The following is a 17809-nucleotide window of genomic DNA, read 5'->3' as shown; positions in this document are numbered from 1 at the left end:
ACCGCAGTCCACAAGAACGCCATTCCTGGAGGATGAAAACAACTAAAAACAGAGTTGTTTACCAGTTAATACCAGAAAAACACCAATTTGCCCATACTCTCTCTCTGGCTCTCTCTCTCTGGCTCCTCCTCCTCCTCTTTCCCCCTTCGCTGCTCCCTCTCACTCTCTCCCCCCTTTACACCCTTTGTTGGTTAGTTCCGTGGGTAGCCCTGGTGCCCATGTGAGAGCCCAGTGGAGCAAGTCCGTTCACCCCACTGTCACAGATGAAAGACCCGTATGGCTGGCATTATTTGAAAGGCACCCATCTTCCTCCGTTTTGGCCATGCATCCTCTTATTTCACAAGGGCAAATTAATAACTCTGCTACATCAATGAGCTCGTGCTAAAAAGGCCCGGGCTGGCGTCGGAGCCGCTGTCATGGCCCGCCAGGCGCGCACCAGCCGCTGCAGCACTGCCTTTTAGGCCGTGGGCTCTTCCCTTGAGGGCAGAAGGGATTTCTGACTGGCTCCGACCACTTCTGAAGTATTGTCAACAGTCAAGCTCAATAGGCAGGCCTGCAGAAGGCTGTGTCTTTATTTACATCCCTCAAAGGGAAGAGGACACACTTCGTGGGATCCACACACTCTGTAATTGTGCCTCTGTGATCTCCAGATTCATGCTCCAAAACAAGTCCATCCGTACATTCCACACATGCACGCCGATGCTTCATCGGGAGAGCTCCGTACCGGAACTCCAGTGGCATGTCCTCTCCTGCTTCCTTGAGCGATGTTAGGAAAATGAGAATTCAAACATGACATCTGTTCCGGTTGAGTCAAGGAAGCTTTGGGTGTAACTTTCACCAAGCTCGTGTGTGAGTGATTAAAAACAATGAGCGTGCGAGTGAGTGAACGAGTGAGCATGCAGGCGTGCAATTGTGAATGAGAGAGTGGTCTTTTTCTTACCTGCTACAGTTCCCACTTTACCTCTCCGTTCCAAATGGGGACATACAGACCTCTCCAGAGCTGAAATACTTTGTTATTTACACAACCAAATAATAAAAAAATAAATCAATGCCAGACCCCAAATGTCTGTGAAAATTTGCTTTTGAAATGGGCACAAAACCACAAACTCTCTTTTTGGCAAATATTTGAGCAGCCAATTTAGAAGACGCGAGGGCTGTTTTTCTTCCTCGTTTAAAAAAGAGCTCTCTGAGTGCGAGTGTCACAGATCTCGCTTTTCTTAAGGCTCAGACCACGGGCCGGCCTGGAGGCAGACACATCCATAGGGACGCACAGGCCTCCATCTGTGTAAGTGGAGCATCCTCTCTCTTTCGGTGCAGTGAAATAAGTGCTGCTCCTGTGAAAGGCCGTTCCTAATTATACCTTGCCCTCTCCCCCGTACCTGCTTCGTCCGCAATTAGAACAGTGGAGGCCTCAGGAGAGTCCCACCACTGCCCAACAGCTCAGCGCAGCCTGCAGCAGATGGCAAGTCCCTGTGCTTCTTAATGTTATATAAAGATAAATCTAGGCTTGAGGTGTGTGTTTGTATCAGCATTATACATTCAATCCAAGAGATTATGCACAACATAAAATATATTGCATCAAATAGCATTGGTTATCGTGGAAAGTGTATTTTGCTGCTACGAGTATCAGTCACAGATTGTAATTCGTTTTGGGAAGAGGGAAGTCGCACTTGAACGATTCAGGAACATCCGTGTTGCATTCATGAATCGATATAAAATTATATAGCATTCCCTGTGCGACTAAGCAAGAAAAGACTTTATAAAGTAACTTCAGCTACTTTCACCATAATACAGAATGTTGTACACGAATGCACATTTCTATTTGATTGTGCAATATGAATGATTATGAAATGCGCGTTGAACAGTGGGCTGTCACTCTCTGTATCGATACAATTCAAAGTGGTTATGAGACGGAGTTCGTGCGTATGTTGTGATTTGATGTGAGCACAAGCTCACCGAGTCGGTTACGGGGGGAGGGGACAGCGCTCGCCGGCGTTAGTCTGAGGCTTCAGGCGAGTCAAGGCGAGCACTGTGCGCGGATCTGTGAGCGAGTCCACAGTGCGTCCGAGAGATATGCGTCTGCTCAGTCACAAGCGTTCTGCGGCTGCAGGAGGAGAGCCGGTGGGTACACGACGCACCCACTGTGACCCGCGGGGAGGAGTGGCAGGCAAGGATAGAAGTTCAGAACTGGCAGGGTGCGGTCTCATGCGGCAGCTGGTCTCTCGGATCACTTCAATTCCCGATTCTAGTGGAAGACGTGCGCCAAAGGGCTTCAGGCACAGGCAACCGCGGAAGCACAGACTGCCATGAGGATCCCTCCTCACAGCTGGCTGTCACTCTGCGCCGGGCTTGCACAGTATCTCGCTCGAATCTGGTAGTGAAATAAATGGACTTGGCTGCTCGTTTTTATTTCGGCGTTTTTCCTGAGAAACTGTGGTTTCGCAGTGTATGGACACTATACACCTGGTATCTTTGGATCTTTTTCCTTACACTTCACTTCGCGTTGACCAAGTATACTTTTACGCATCGACGATGACAACGATAAAGGTGATAAAGAATTAAAGATTGCGTCCTCCACCCCCCATCTTTTACCCCGTGGGGGGAATAAGGAGCTACAAAGGGGAGTAGGAGACAGCTTCACATTCAACGGCGACCTGTGCCACCGTACCACTCCATTTTGGAGTGACCGGCGGTTGGGGTGGAATGCGTCTCCCCGTGGTTTTTGGGCTCCTTGTCGGCTGCGCCCTGATTTTCGCACCTGTTAACGAGGGCTGTGGGCCGGGGAGGGGATATGGGAAAAGGCGGCCGCCAAAGACGCTGACACCTCTCAATTACAAGCAGTTTAGTCCAAATGTAGCCGAGAAAACACTGGGAGCCAGCGGGAGAATTGAAGGCAAGATTACCAGGAACTCTGAGCGATTTAAAGAACTAACACCCAATTATAACCCCGACATTATCTTCAAAGATGAGGAGAATACAGGTGCGGATCGGCTTATGACACAGGTAGGAGAGCAGTCTCAATTCGAATGAATTCAATTATCTGCCCATTAGGAAACACTCAACGGGTGTGATTTGATTACGGGCACATTAGACCTGTTGCTCACCAGGTTGCGTGCCTCTGTTCGCCCTTTGCTCAACGCTTGAACGTTTGCGAGGCGTCGTTATCGATCGCCATTGCTTTCATCTCTTGCGCATGGGAATCGATCGCTGTTAGTTCTAGTTTTGTAAGTTGCGATTAGGCACCGGCCACGCGGTTTTAACCCGAGTTGTCACAGTAATGAATTTCTGCGAGATATTCCAGTTTCACGCGTCAGTACTCATTGCAGTACTAAAAGTCGATCATATTCATTATATTGTAGAAGTCGCTCAGTCTCTGTCAGAATTTAGAATAGACAACTTGTTAAAAGTTAGTTGTGTTCCAGTTGTTGACCAATTACCCATTATTTGCAAATTGCAACAATACCTACCTGTTACGTTATATTTAGTGTTCTATCATTTGTAACAGCTTTATTTTGATTGAAATACATATCATTACATGTTCGTACGTGTCCCTGTTATTGCATGTATTATTTATTTATTTATTTAAAAAAATTATTCGACACCTCAAAATGCGGGTATAGCTACCAACGCGTTAAATATGATCTGGGCCTAGACACCTCACTTCAAATGTATTCATGTATTTCAAGAAATAGAGAACAGGTAGTTTACGTGGACAGGTGTATTACCATTTATGTACCTATATCACTGAAGGCCACGCGAAGTCTAATTTACTTATAATGCCATTTCACCAGACTGTAGGACATTTTGATGTCCCTTTCTTGTCATACTTTGGAAAAAGTCTTAATACTCTTAGGTGCATTGCATGTCTTGTTTAGTCATTCAAGCTCGTTACCACTGCATTACTGAAAAATAATAGGTGGATTTTGCTGGTATGTCACGGAACAAACGCTGCTGAAAACATTAATCTGTAATATTAATCTGTTTTAGCAGTGTTCAGTTCTTTGCAAAATAATCAATGCCTCTTAAAAACCAAAAACTTTTTTTTTTTTTAAGGATTAGACAACAAAATGGAATGGAACACACAGAGCCATATAGAAGTGTTTTGGCATTTTTTGAAGGTATTCCTTGGTGAAAGTAAAACATGCCCTACTGCTATGGCAGTACTTGTTTCACTGTGTGCTTAGAGGCTTTAGGAACTAAAAATGCTTAATTGCATGTATTATTATGTTTTTGTTTTTTTTACCGATGAGAATGATGTGCTCGTTATGGTATAGGTGTGAAATTCTGATACATGAATAAAGGTCATGCCTCGTGAATTAGAACAGCACTGGTGGAGGTATAGCATGTGGCTTGGGTGTAAGATTCTGATTTCATAAGATGGCATGGATCGGTACAGCCTGATGTACTGATTTCATAAGATGGCATGGATCGGTACAGCCTGATGTACTGATTTCATAAGATGGCATGGATCGGTACAGCCTGATGTACTGGTGTTGGCATGGGTTAGTACGGTTTGAAGTACTGATGTTGGCATGGTTTAGTATGGTAGGATGTACTGATGTTATCCCAGTTTTAGCATTCTAGGGTTAGTTTTTCTGGACAGAATTAGGATGAACCTTCGTCTCAGTAACAACAAATTCAGGCCTGTGGCGTTCCAATTTTCCTGAGGTCTGCATCTGCCATGCTGGTGCGTTTAATTCTAATCTGAACATCTATCCTCTTAGCGCTGCAAGGACAAGCTGAACTCCCTGGCCATCTCTGTCATGAACATGTGGCCAGGTGTGAAGCTGAGGGTCACCGAGGGCTGGGACGAGGATGGCAATCACTTCGAGGAGTCTCTGCACTACGAAGGCAGAGCGGTGGACATCACCACGTCCGACCGGGACCGAAACAAGTATGGCATGCTGGCACGGCTGGCTGTGGAGGCCGGCTTTGACTGGGTCTACTATGAGTCCAAAGCGCACGTCCACTGCAGCGTGAAGTCAGGTAGGAAAGAGACGTGCATGCGTTACAGGAGCCTAGCCAGCACTGGCCGATGCCGTTTCCCAAGGCTCCAAAATCAAATGGCATAATCCAGTGCCTCAGTCTTGCAGTTTAGCTTCAGATTTAATGAACTTCATCACTGTGTGGTGCTTTGCAGGTGGAAAGCTGTTAAACTGAGAAGTGCTGCAGTTTATGGTTGAAACAGTCTGAAAGCAATAAATGTTTTCACCCTTAGTGCTACAGCAAACAGATGTCATGGATGAGAGATGAGAAAGATGAGTCTCGAGAAAGCGGTGGAATATGGTAATTTCGAAAAGCTCACTAAGGACATGTCACATCATCATCATGAGTGTTGCACTACACTTCAGCTCATAATAATAAGTACCTTTCTTCATGTAATATCAATAAGCCCCATCATAGTACCAAGTGTTTCTGTAGCACATCTTTTTAGATTTGGCCAGAGAAAAGAGAGCTTCAACGTGAGAAGACTGAAGGGTCTTTTTTTTTTTTTTTTTTTATTTGCTCAAGAACAATATGTTAATTTGCTCACGGTGCATATTGTGTGAGTAGTTGTGCTGGGTTAAAATGATTTGATCCCACAAACTGGTCAGTACAGGCCTTAGTTGTACAGGGTGAGGTCATTGATTGGAAAGTGTATCTTTCTGTCTGTGACAGATTTACATCCATGCTTACCCACTGGAGCTGTTAGTCACGGCGGCCTGGACCGTGCAAGCCTAGTGACGGATAAGGCAGTTTCGGTGTACAGGACAAACGTGCTTGAGATGGCAGACTCTTGTGTTACTAGCTCTGCACTTGCTCACAAGTCCTGAGGCATGACCAGCTGGTCCATTCTCATTAGGACAGGTGATCGAGAGAAGTGGGAAACCTGGGCTGCAGGTGACCAAGTAACAGACCACATCATTAGGCCATCAACACCTTCCTTTACTAGTGTCATTAGGGAGTAAATTAGCCAGGTGACTGCGAAGACTGGAGTTTTGCTGCTAACAACTCATCCATTGTCTCTGTTATCTTAATGAACCACTGTAATTCCTTATATTCCGTGTGTTATGTTTTGCTGAACAGTATGAGCTGACTTTATGCTTCGCAAAGAGCAGAATAGACCAAAGAAATTCTCCACGTCTCCGCCTGTTCCACTGTTTGTTTTTGTGTATTTTTGTCAGTCTGGAATGTGCTTTTCTCTATTTCATTTAGCAGCTATGTTGCATCAGAACATTCTGCATTCTTTTTATACTATTCACTCACTTACACTCTCTCTCTGTCTCTCTGTCAGAACCCCCCCCCCCCACACACACACACACACACACACACACACACACACACATCACAAGTTGACCCTATGTCCTGTGACTTTTTTTCCATCTTGGCACAACACTTAAGTCTGAAAAGTGTCAGCTTCAGGCCCCTGGTGAGGAATGGGACTTCTGTGTGGACGTTTGTGAAGCACTATTGTTATCACCCTGATAGAGTGCAAACACTGGCAAGACGTGCTGTCTGCTCCTGCCTTATCAAAGTCCTTTATAGGTGTGTTCTGCAGCATAGGGAACAGTACTGCCTATGTCTGCATATCTGAATAATATGTAATTGGATTTATTTGAAAGTGGAGTACTGATATAAAGCTTAGTAGATAGTTAAGGGTTAACGAATCCCCTAAATATAGAAATAATCACCTAAATGCATGCAAATAGTGATTTTTTTTTTTCCTGTATTTATTAATGTTTGTCCTTTTGCTTTGAGATTGTTCTGTAATATTTTTGCTTTAATCCTTCAGCAAAGAAGCTGTGCTGCAGTGATAAGGTGGAATTGCAGTGTGATAAGAAGGAGGAAATATTCTTTTCGTACATATAGTAAAAACAGGAGAAGCCAATCTGCCTTTATAGTGGTGGAAACTAAGTTTCATAGTGTGTACCTTTTTAGGTACTAGAATGTAGGTGTGGCAAGGGCAGAGGAGGGAGAGAGGGAGGGAGGGAGAGAGACAGAGAGAACGAGTGAGGCTCTCTGGTAAGAAGTAGAGCAGGTTACTAAAGTGCTTTGAGATGATTAACCCGCGCCTTTGTTTTCCATACGGTAATTCCGTTGTTCCCTTTCTCAGATCTCTTATCTCAGTCATGTCTTATCACCTGGCCTTGGTACTCACCTTTCCCAAATATTTGTGCTGGACTTACGGAGACTTGAGTCTTCTCATTCCAGGCCATATAGCGTCTTGCGGAGTCTGACTGAATCACTTCGACTGGAGAGAACAAGCAGTGCTTGTGTTGAGACCTACGGTTATTTATTAGCTTATATTGTATTTTTACATGGTGACTTAAGTTGAGTGAAAAGAGAAAACTAATTATCTTTAAGAATGGTGTTTAAAGTGTTTGCTTGCACACAAAGTTGTTTTGCCACTGTGACAGACTTTCGGTTTTATTGGTATTTTACGCATTTACAATGAGTAAGAAAAGATCTGATTGCAAGAGACAGACAGGACACAGAGTGAGGCAGAGGGTCTGTTTATATGTCCATGTAAGGAAAGAGGGTAGGAAAGATCATACAGCGTTCACATTTTAACAATTAAGTCCTTCTTTAAGAGAATACTCCTTAGCTTCAGAATTTAACAAGGCTTGCGCAGTTAACTGCACGTCTGACGCAAAGTGCCACAGACGTATTTACGGCAGTCGTTTGAATCACCAAAAGTCACCTGTTCTTTGCCTTCCTCTCGTTTTCTTTTTTGGTCCTTCCTTCTTTCTGTCTCTGGTAGAACACTCTGTGGCTGCTAAGACTGGTGGCTGTTTCCCTGGAGGAGCTCTGGTCACGATGGAGGATGGCAGCAGGAAGACCATGGCGGAGCTCGCGCTCGGCGAGCAGGTGCTGGCATCGTCCCAGAGCGACGGCGGCGGGCGGCTCCTCTACAGCGAGGTCATCGCCTTCCTTGACCGCAGCCCTGCCACCCACCAACGGTTCTACACCATAGCGACAGACTTGGGGGTGGAGCTCAGCCTCACCGCTGCCCACCTCGTGTTCGTGACCGACGGGAACTGCTCGGGGCCGGCAGCCGGCGGCGAGCTCAGGACCGTGTTCGCCAGCGAAGTGCTGCCGGGTCAGTGCGTGGTGTCGGCCCAGGGAGCGGGGCGCCAAGGGCGTCTGTCCCGCGTGAGCGGGGTTCAGGTACAGGACGACGCAGGAGTGTTCGCTCCACTCACCCGCCACGGCACGGTGGTGGTTAATGACGTTGTCACTTCCTGCTACGCGGCCACAGATCACCTCTGGGTGGCTCACTGGGCTTTTGGGCCGCTCAGGGTCCTCCATAGTTGGGGATGGCCCATGGGCCACCAGGCCGAAGGAGTGCACTGGTACTCCTCACTGTTGCACTGGGTCGGAACCTGCATCCTTGACCCAAAACACTTCCACCCCTGGGGCATAATGGGAGATGACAGATGAGCAAGCATAAACTGTGTGTGGGGTGAGTGAAAAGAAAAAGATAATTATCTGTTTAAAAGCAAAGGAAAAGAGGGTGATGAATGGAGAGAGTATGACCAAAAGGAGGACAAGAATGAGGGAGGGATAATATGAAGAAAAGATTCTGAAAGGAAGAAGAAAATCTGAAATGAAGAACAGAATAACTTCTGACTTATAAAAGCCTTTCCCCTTTAAAGACTATAAAGATGCAGTCATTCTGTAAGTGGGGAGGATTCTAACCTGGAGGATTGTGTCCATGGGGAAAAACAACCAGAAACCCTCATGTAAAAGTATACGACACAGAAAAAGCAATTTGAAATGGGTTTCTTTTACTGCTTACACTGGAACATATTCACAAACACACAAACACGCACACTTTTACATACACACAATTACACACATTCTTATACTGACTGAGGTAACGCAAAAGCAGATGTAAACTGTAGATAAATTAGCTCAGGTAAGCAGTGGCTCAACCATAGGGAGTCGGTCTTAGCCTGTCTTATACTGTAGGTGTTTGAGTGAAGTGTTCGATGGCGAAAAAGGAAAAAGGCTGTGGGACATGTACACAAATGCAATTAAATGTAGTTCTGAACAAAAGCTCTGCGGTTATTGTAAAAGGCAAAATCCACCGGGTCTAAAAGATCTCAGGAAAAGCCTTTTCTTGGTGGCCTGTTCTGTTTTTTTTATGTGCTGTCCTTATTCTCATTGGTCTATCAGGTTCAAATTCATTGGCTTGGACTCATTGATGTCATCAGTTTCATGTTTTTTTGCTGGAAATGTTCTTTGTAAGTTTCTCAAGTATTTAATAGTCACATTGTACACTGTATTTCTGCATATAGCATACAAAAAGGGGTAAAATACACACATTTATTAGTTATACCAGTTAGGATATTGAAATATACCATATTCACTACAATGAATGCACTCAGAACAACAAACAGTGTCAATAAACAGACTATTAAACATCCTGTGTTATGCCATACAGTTTGAATTCCCTATGTATGCTTTATGGAGTAATACTCTATATACAGTCTGACATGCTGTATTTACCTTTTTGTGGCATTATTAACTTTTTACCAGAAAGATGTCAAATTATATAATATTCATAAAACTATTTAAAGATCTATTTTTCAAAATTAAATGATATGGAAATATGTGTTCCCCCTCGCTGTTTTCTCTTTTCCTGTTATATTTAGTATGGGCATAGCAAGATTTCTTTTGGCAGGCAAACAAATATCTGTTTCCTCAATGCTGTGCATCGCAGAAGACATAAGCGTACCTGGGTCTGTAAGAAGCTCAGCTCTACACGTGAACCCAGACCCTCCACCATCCTCCTCAGTTCAAAGCGTAAAATGAACAAAAGTGTAACCATCCATTAAGATCAATGCAGTCCTGCTCTTTACATACTGACCGCTAATCCTGTCAGAACCACCACCACGTCATCGACTGTCGCTGTGCATTAAGCTGAATGTCTCTGGGGATGTCACCACGACTTTCTCCATCACTGGGCTCCTGCATGCACAGAAGGGCAGGAGCCACAGACCAGGCAGGCGGAGCAGTCTCCTCACAGGCTCGGGGGGCTGATACACAGCCTCTAGGCTCTGGACGCTTCCTTGCTGTTTGTCGGCTAACGAATGTATCTCCATTGTGCTCTGATCTCGTTCGAGGCCCCTCTCGGATAGAGAACCTAGCTCACAGAGCAGATTTACTTTAGATGTTAGGACTAGGTTTATGCTAAACCAGTCACTTTGGCATAACATAGTTCATAAATTAATAAATTCCTCCCCCCCCTCCCCATGTGCTGTGCTACAAATCCTGTATGTTTTGTACCTGAAACGGTGTGGTCTAGAAGAAATGCCAGGAAGCCCACTAAAAACATGGGCAGCATCAAACAAGACTGGAGAAATACATCAAGAACGGGAACACCTAAATGAAGAGAGATGAACCTCAGTGTGCGTGCGCTGTGCTGCGTGTGACATGAATTACATCACAATTGAGCGGAGGAAGAGGCCTTCGCGTCATACTTGTGTGGATGAAGCCCAACTGCATACGGAACCAGCGAGGAAGCACTAAGGACATGAACACGACGAAGCCCGTGTTGAAAATGTTGCGTCCTGAATCCACGTCCGTGTACTGGAGGTATGTGATACCCGTTGCCGTGGCCACGGTGTAGGTCACGCTAAGCACTGCACCTGGCAAGCAGCAAGGAGAGGAAAACAAATTCAGAGGGTCCAGCACCTCCTCAGACCCAGCGCGGGGCCCAGGCCAAGAAGGCGGAGATGGAGGGAGGCTGGGTGCAAGAAAATGGTCACCGTGGATGGCCAGAGGGATGGAGGTAAGCAGCTGAGTCAGTGGCAGAAACATCCCCAAAATCAGCAGCATCACTCCGGAAAGCTGAACTGTTCCTCGTGACCCACACTGAGAGGCGGAGAGACGGGGGAGAGAGAAACTCTGAGTGGGATGTAAACTGTGAGAGAAGTTCCTCATAAAATAAAGTTGTTCATTAAAAAAAAAAAAGAGAGACAAAGAGAAGATGGAAAGAGACATCCAAAAGAACAAAAGTCCAAGCCAGAAATAGTAGACTCTTGCAAAAGAAAAAAAAACAACTAAAAAATCACACATGACATTTGAGAGTGTGCATGTGATATGCGGCAGCCTCATACCTGGCTGAGGCCCAGGGTACAGGCATTAGCGACACTGCTGCAAATGCCTGCTGGCGCCCCCATGAGGCCAGCAAGTACACTGCCCAGCCCCTCCACACTTAGCCCCCTGTTACAGGCCCATGCTGGAGGTGTTGGAGCTTTCAGGAGTCTGGCTGATAGCACATATGCTGCTGAGGAGCTCACACAAGACGACAAGCCTGCTGCCACTCCAGCAGCAATGCCCTGGCCAGACAGCAGGGGGAGTCCTAGACCTGCGTATATAAAAATATAAAGGCTGTCATATACAGTCATTCTAAATGTACTAAATATTTTAATAATTAATATTTTTAATTAATTACTTAATATTTAATAATTAATATTTGAACAGTAGTTTTGGCTTGACAGAATCACTGAGCATTATCTCTGTGAAAGTGAAATGGGTGCTATATTCAGATTTCTTTTGTACGGTTTGCAAACATTGATAAAAAGAAAGTATTGCTAAAATATTTCCCCCTTCACCCAAATTGACAAAAATCTTACAATCAGTGCAAGTAATGCCAGAACAAGTTAAACTTCTCAGTGTGAATTATGAAATGTGAAAATGAGACTCCTCTTAAATTCACTAGAAAGCAGTCAAAACCATTCCAAACACTCATCTTCCTGTATAATGTCTTTTTCTGTCCCCTGAGCTCTGACAAGAATGGACAAAAATACTTCTGAGGGAACCTGGGAAAGGCAGGCTAAGCCAAGGTGCAGTGAGATCTGGTGAGGGCAAGCTGGATGAGTTTTCAACAGCCCAGGACCGAATCCGAGTCATATTGAAGTCGGTCCGCTTCAAAAGCAGTTCAGGCACAGTATGAATTCTGATATGTCCACAGTGGTGCAGAGCAGCGCAGACAGCCCACACCAACAGCATGGACAGCAGCACCTGTAAACACACACACATACACAAAAAACACGAGTGTTACTAATGCTCCTGTCTGCCTGGATGTTTTCTGTGGATTAATCGCAGCACTTCCTTTGGAGAGCAAGTCCCTTCTCTCGCCTTTGTGTTACACCTTTGTCAGTAGCACGAATTTCAGCCTGACACTCACTGAGAGCGTGCTGAGCGTTGGGACGTGCAAGAACCTCAGACGGGCAGGGAGGGACCAGGAGCGCAGGTGCTGAGACAGGCCCGCCAGCAAAACTACAGTCCTAAAAAACAGAGGCATGTGTGAGTATGTGTTAAGAGAGGGACTCGACTCCTTTGAATAAAGTAAAATAGGTGGCTTAACTCTTTATCACAAGTAATTATATCCATTTTTAGTTAAGGCAGCTGCATGTAGCTATCATTAGCAATAAATAAATAAATGAATAAAAGCACACCAAATAAGGATTAGGAGGTTTATTTCAATTGCGTAACAACAGCACATGCAAATGCACCTGCAATATTATTGCACTTGCACTAACTTAACTGCCTGTCCATCCAATGAATTATGTCCCATGCGGAATTCATGGAGGAATTCACAGAGGGAATGTACAGAAGTAAACAGAGGCAGAGCCTCTAGACATGCGGACGCTCACAGCAGAGCAAAGCCCCAGTGGCCCGAGCAGAGCAGAGCTGCCTCTCTGTAGATGGAGAAGCCCAGCATACAAAGCACTGGAGTCAGGACGAGTGGACCACACTGGCCCTGCATCGCTCCACCCACACCGGACAAACCCACGCCCAGCTGCACCAGTCCTGCTACTACAGCCATGCCCTGGAGCTACACACACACACACACACACACACACACACACACACACACACACAACACACGGAAGCATGCACATAAAGTAACAGCAAATAAACCTATGGTAGAGTAGGCATGACCTGAGTAGGCAGTCTACATCAATCATTAAAATGTCAGTATACCTTCAACAGAAGAAATGTATATCTCTTCATTTAGTGAAAACAGATTTTATAAATAATACAGTAGATTTGATACAGCGATGCAGTTTGTCTGACAGATAATGCAGAAAGGTTGCTCCTACAGAGTATAAGCTGACACTTCGAAGCACACAAGTGGTGAGAGAGATAGTAAGAGGGGTGGTCTGAGTATTCAGCACCACGGACAGCAATGCAGTACCTCTCTCACAGGGTGTGTTGGTGCCACAAAATCTCCCGATTTGTCACACTGCCATCTGCAGGCTGCAGTTAAGTATAACAATGAGCAAAATTGCAGCGTTGCACAAATTATAGCCAGCTGTAACTCAAAAAAAAAAAGAGTGGTGACCTGAGCTTTGCTTAACATGCCAGTGTGAATGATGAAATGTGTAAATGGCTTAAAGGAAAACAAATGTGGTGTTGGGGTGAGAACTTGGCTGACCTGTCTGCCCAGAAAACAGGACAAGGGCAGGAACCAGGAAATCTAGAGATGGTGCCTGGACCAATGGCAAACTGTGGATGGGGCAGAGAATAGAGGCAGTGTTCCATAGTGAGCCTGTGAGAGGGGGCTGGCGGTGGGAGTTATGGGGCGGAGCTTACCGTGATCTTACCATGATCCTACCATGACCCTACCATGACCTTACCATGATCCAAAAGACGTCTGAAAGAGTGTAGAAATCCCAGAGTAAAAGAAGACAGAGGCTGCCATGCGCTCCCTCTCATCTTCGTGCACTAAAGCCTCCACCACCAGTGCACACAGAGAGGCCTGCACCAGAACATGCTGTGCCAGGAGGGAGAAACACTGATTCATTTAGGCTTTACTCATCCCTTTTATAGACAGTGTTTGTCATTTTGTTGGCTAGCAGCGTTCAAGCTTGGATCAGGACAGCACAACCGGGTGGAACCGCACTGCCTATGCCAGTAGGGGCCAAGTACCTTGCCTGGTACCAGACTGGTCATGTCTGGGATCCTGGTACTAACAACCCTCCACACATAGTTCAGTCACTCCTCGTCAGTCTTGGGCCTTGAACCTGCAGCCCTCCTGTGGCTGGCTTACTTCTCTTCTCCAAGTCCCCAGTTACCAGTAAAATCTTTTTATGTATTTATCAGGAACATTTATTTCCCCATAATTAATGGCTCAATTTCATTCCGAAATAGGCTTCTAACAGAAAGTAGGGTGAAAACAATGTTTATGATAATTGTCTAGAAAAATAGCTTATCTTTGGTATAATAACAGCTCTAAGAACCAAGGAACTGTGGTTTATAGTTTAAAAAGATTTGTTTGTAAACATAACAATAGAGGTATGTCCATATGTGCAGGGATGTAAAGTAATTTTGCTGGAAGTGACCGTGTCACACATCATAGATGGGTGTTTCCTTCTGTGGTTTTATTTTAGATTTATTTGGCAATGAGACTTCTGATTCACAAACATCTGAGTAAGCACAGAATAATTCAATACAGCAGGGAGTTTTGGTTAAACTCACCAAATTTTGGATAGACTCCTCCAACTAGTTTCCCACATTGTATGGCCTTACCACGGGAAAATAAGGCAAATAGTTTAATTATTAACAAGACAAGGAGGAGAGACACGTGAAGACTGGGGAAGTGGACACAAAGATCCCGCATTCCTCCGACATCAATTTTCGTGTCCAATGTTCTGTCACTTTGGAACCAAACGATGCGTTGTGAGAACACTGGTTTCCAACATGAGCTCACAGACGTACGTGTGCTGGCATTATCTGAATCATGGCTGACTCCAAGAGACCTGGATACCAATTTGTCAGCAGTTGGGTTTGGCGACCCAACACAGGGGGTGGGGGGGAGGGGGAAAGAATTCGCACGAAAGACACTGAACTGTGTTCTGTTTCTGTTCGGCCAAACTTAAGAAGTCAATTCTTTTTAGCAAGGCAAATATTCTTTAACACACCATATTCACTCTAAAGAGGCGGGAAATGAACGACTGGTGATTTATAGAGCAACACAGTTGCAGTCAGTCTCTCCAGAGGCAGCTAATTTTATTTTAGGGCATTTTGTCAGTATTTGTTTAAAGTAATTAAAAAAAAAAAAAAACACATACAAATGTTTTAAATTATCACTATATTACCTGCCCAACTCGTAGACAGAGTGTTGAATCTTTGTTATGGCTCGATTAAGGATGCATATAAATGTTTTGTCAAACCTGCATTGGTATATTCTTTTATACATCGGTTTTAAAAATGGAGAAGGTAGACCAAGGTAAACAGATTAGAATATGGCATTGCACTCATTGCAATGATGTTTCCTGTATACAAACTGGAACTAATTTGGTTTGTAGATTCATGCAAAGATAATGAATATACAGAAGTGGTTAATAATGATGTCTTTCTGCGAAGAAATTATAATCCATCAGAAACGTATTAGAGTATAAAAGACAAAAGGGTCAGAAAATGTAGCCTTTAAAGAGGGAAAGATGGGACTCTAAAATGAGCTGTACAGACCAATAAAGAGAGAAAGAAGACTGGAAAAAATAAATATAAAGATAAAAGGAAATTAAGTAAATATAGCATCCATTTAGAAATGTGTGAATAAAATGGCAGGAGTTGTGTTTTCCTACTAGTAAAGGAGGAAAATGAATTGAACCGGGAGGAGAGAACAGTGATAATGAACCGGTGAATGATTTTAACAGACTTTCTTTAAGATTTGAGACATTCAGAGCAAAAGATCAACTGTTTTTGGTATATATATTTAAAAAAAACCATGCAGAGATTGCACTTCAGCGGACGCAAATTAGGATTCCAGGCCCGGATTAAACTGGGTACAAATTATTATACTGCTGTGCATTGGAAATGTGCAAATGTTTGTATTAGACTTTTAAGCAGTTTGTTACTCTGCAGCGTGTACATAGTTTATGGATGTAATCCACAATGATCCCACTGGTGAAGAAGACATGGACTGCAGATCCTGATGACTTTCAGACGGATTTTGCAGTTTGCTTACAGGGCGAAAAAGGGGGGTGGGGTGGAAGATATAACACCAACTTTGTTCCTTTTTATACATTTATACATTTAAAAGGGCAGAAAAATCATGCAAGAATGATATTTATCGATTTTCATCTGCTTTTAATACTATACATCCACATCTGCTGGCAGAAAGGATGGGGATAACTACTCACTGGACCTTAGCTTGGTTATTGATTTATTTATTTTTTTTGATAACTAGAACCCAGAGAGTAGAGTTAATCACTCATTCTCTGATATACTTATTTCTTTATTGGCTCTCCACAAGGTTGCGTTTTATCCCATTTTGTTTATTTTAAATACAAAGGATGGTTGGAGTGCATATAAGGACATGTATACTTCGTTTGACTCAGTCGTAGTTGGTGTTCTTTGAGACAATGAAAACAACCATGGTCTCATAGTGAATGAGTTCATGCAGTGGTGTGATGTGTCATTCCTAATGCATAACATTTACAAAACGTAAGAGATGGTGATTGATTTTAGGCAAGAGTCTAAGGATGTTCACTCTACAAAAATCTACAGCATCACAACTGACCGCGTTAACAGCTACAAGTACCTTGTTACAGTAATTACTGATTAATTGTCTTTTGATCATAACACAGATAAGATCTTCCAGAGAGATCTAGAGATCTTAAATCTCCACAGAGATTTCTTTAGGAAACTCAGTTAGTTTCAGGTATGCTCCATGTGTATGACTCTATTGTACAAGTCTTTTAATGAGTCAATTTTGACATTTCCATTGGTTTGGAAATTTGAGCAAACAAAATAAGAATCTTCTCAGCAGTATTGCTACAGCCAGCAGTCAGACATGACATGCCAACATTTGAATTTATTACAAGTATTTCACAAATACACCTTAAACAAGGTTGAATGAGTTACTTTATTGGATCATACTCTGAAAAGTCTCAACATCGTTCCCCAGAGTCTTTTTCTACTGACTTCAAAACACATGCTGAAACTAATTTACAAACTCTTTTTTCCCCCCATGCAGTTGGATTGATGTGTTTTTTGTTCTATTATGTGGATGTAAGAAAGAACCAAACTGAAGTGCAGTTTGAAGATCATCATTCAAAAAGCTGTTTGTAGGCATTTGCACTCTGGTAATGTGTTCATATAAAGAAACATTTGCGCAACCCTGTTACAGCTCTATGCAATGGCGACATGCAGCGTGCGAAAGTGATTGTTAATTCAAAACATGCAGTTGGCATATAGCAATGCCGTGTCTGAAAGACACACATTAAGCAAGTGCACCCATACACTCTCAGCACACCTTAACCGTCTACACTGAATTGACTAAATCTAACAAAGCCAAAGTGAAACACAACATACCTGCAGTGCCAGGGCTAGGTTGAGCAGCAGCGGAGGTCTCTGGTCCACGCGGAGACTCTTAAGTCTTTCAGCTTGACTGGGGTCGGGAGAGTCCTGTTGAGCACACATTGCCGTCCACACACACGTACACCTATGCAGCTTCCCCAAGACTCCCACCCTCCCACACCCGGCTCTGTCTCCCGGCTAAACTTAGGGTTGGCCTCCTCTCGTCTTTAGAGGTCTGTATCACTACTGCAGCCGCAGGTTTGTTCCCTCGCTCAGTCCCTTTCTTCTCCTCCTTCTTCTTTTCTCCGAGTCATGCTCGGTGTCTCGTCGTTTTAGCAGTAATTCAGTTCTCAACTCTCTGTGGGTAGGCTTAGCTAAGCCCCACTTTCTCCCTCTCTGTGTTTTTAAATCATATGATGACCTTTGACTTCACATTGTGCAACGTGAGCTGTTTGTTACCAGCTGGATGTTTCCATTTAATCATTATCCTCTCACTGACTAAGAATAA

The 17809-nt window shown here is 44.1% G+C and overlaps 2 protein-coding genes across 3 annotated transcripts; one reads left to right on the top strand and one right to left on the bottom strand.

The window, feature by feature from the left end:
- The first annotated feature begins 2227 nt into the window (after nt 1-2227).
- On the top strand, nt 2228-9227 carry ihha (Indian hedgehog signaling molecule a). The gene is made up of 3 exons (XM_027021108.3): nt 2228-3003; nt 4725-4986; nt 7742-9227. Exons 1-3 carry the CDS (start codon nt 2704-2706, stop codon nt 8419-8421), a joined length of 1242 nt encoding a protein of 413 aa, XP_026876909.2. The 5' UTR covers nt 2228-2703; the 3' UTR covers nt 8422-9227.
- slc23a3 (solute carrier family 23 member 3) lies at nt 8270-17698 on the bottom strand. Of its 2 annotated transcripts, XM_027021107.3 has the most exons (13): nt 17317-17698; nt 13635-13771; nt 13433-13503; nt 13193-13254; nt 12648-12829; nt 12179-12278; nt 11811-12012; nt 11106-11356; nt 10755-10860; nt 10467-10634; nt 10273-10368; nt 9854-10129; nt 8270-8393 (listed from the first exon to the last, which is right to left on the bottom strand). In XM_027021107.3, exons 1-12 carry the CDS (start codon nt 17422-17424, stop codon nt 9882-9884), a joined length of 1731 nt encoding a protein of 576 aa, XP_026876908.2. In that variant the 5' UTR covers nt 17425-17698; the 3' UTR covers nt 8270-8393; nt 9854-9881. The 2 variants fall into 2 exon arrangements, with proteins under 2 accessions (XP_026876908.2, XP_026876906.2); XM_027021105.3 differs by lacking the exons at nt 8270-8393; nt 13193-13254; nt 13433-13503; nt 13635-13771 and having other exon boundaries at nt 9871-10129.
- Between the last annotated feature and the right edge of the window lie 111 nt (nt 17699-17809).

This window comes from Electrophorus electricus, chromosome 4, assembly GCF_041902795.1.
Source record: "Electrophorus electricus isolate QZ-2024a chromosome 4, ASM4190279v1, whole genome shotgun sequence".
Lineage (NCBI taxonomy): Eukaryota > Metazoa > Chordata > Actinopteri > Gymnotiformes > Gymnotidae > Electrophorus > Electrophorus electricus.
This window is presented reverse-complemented; position numbering and strand designations above follow the sequence as displayed.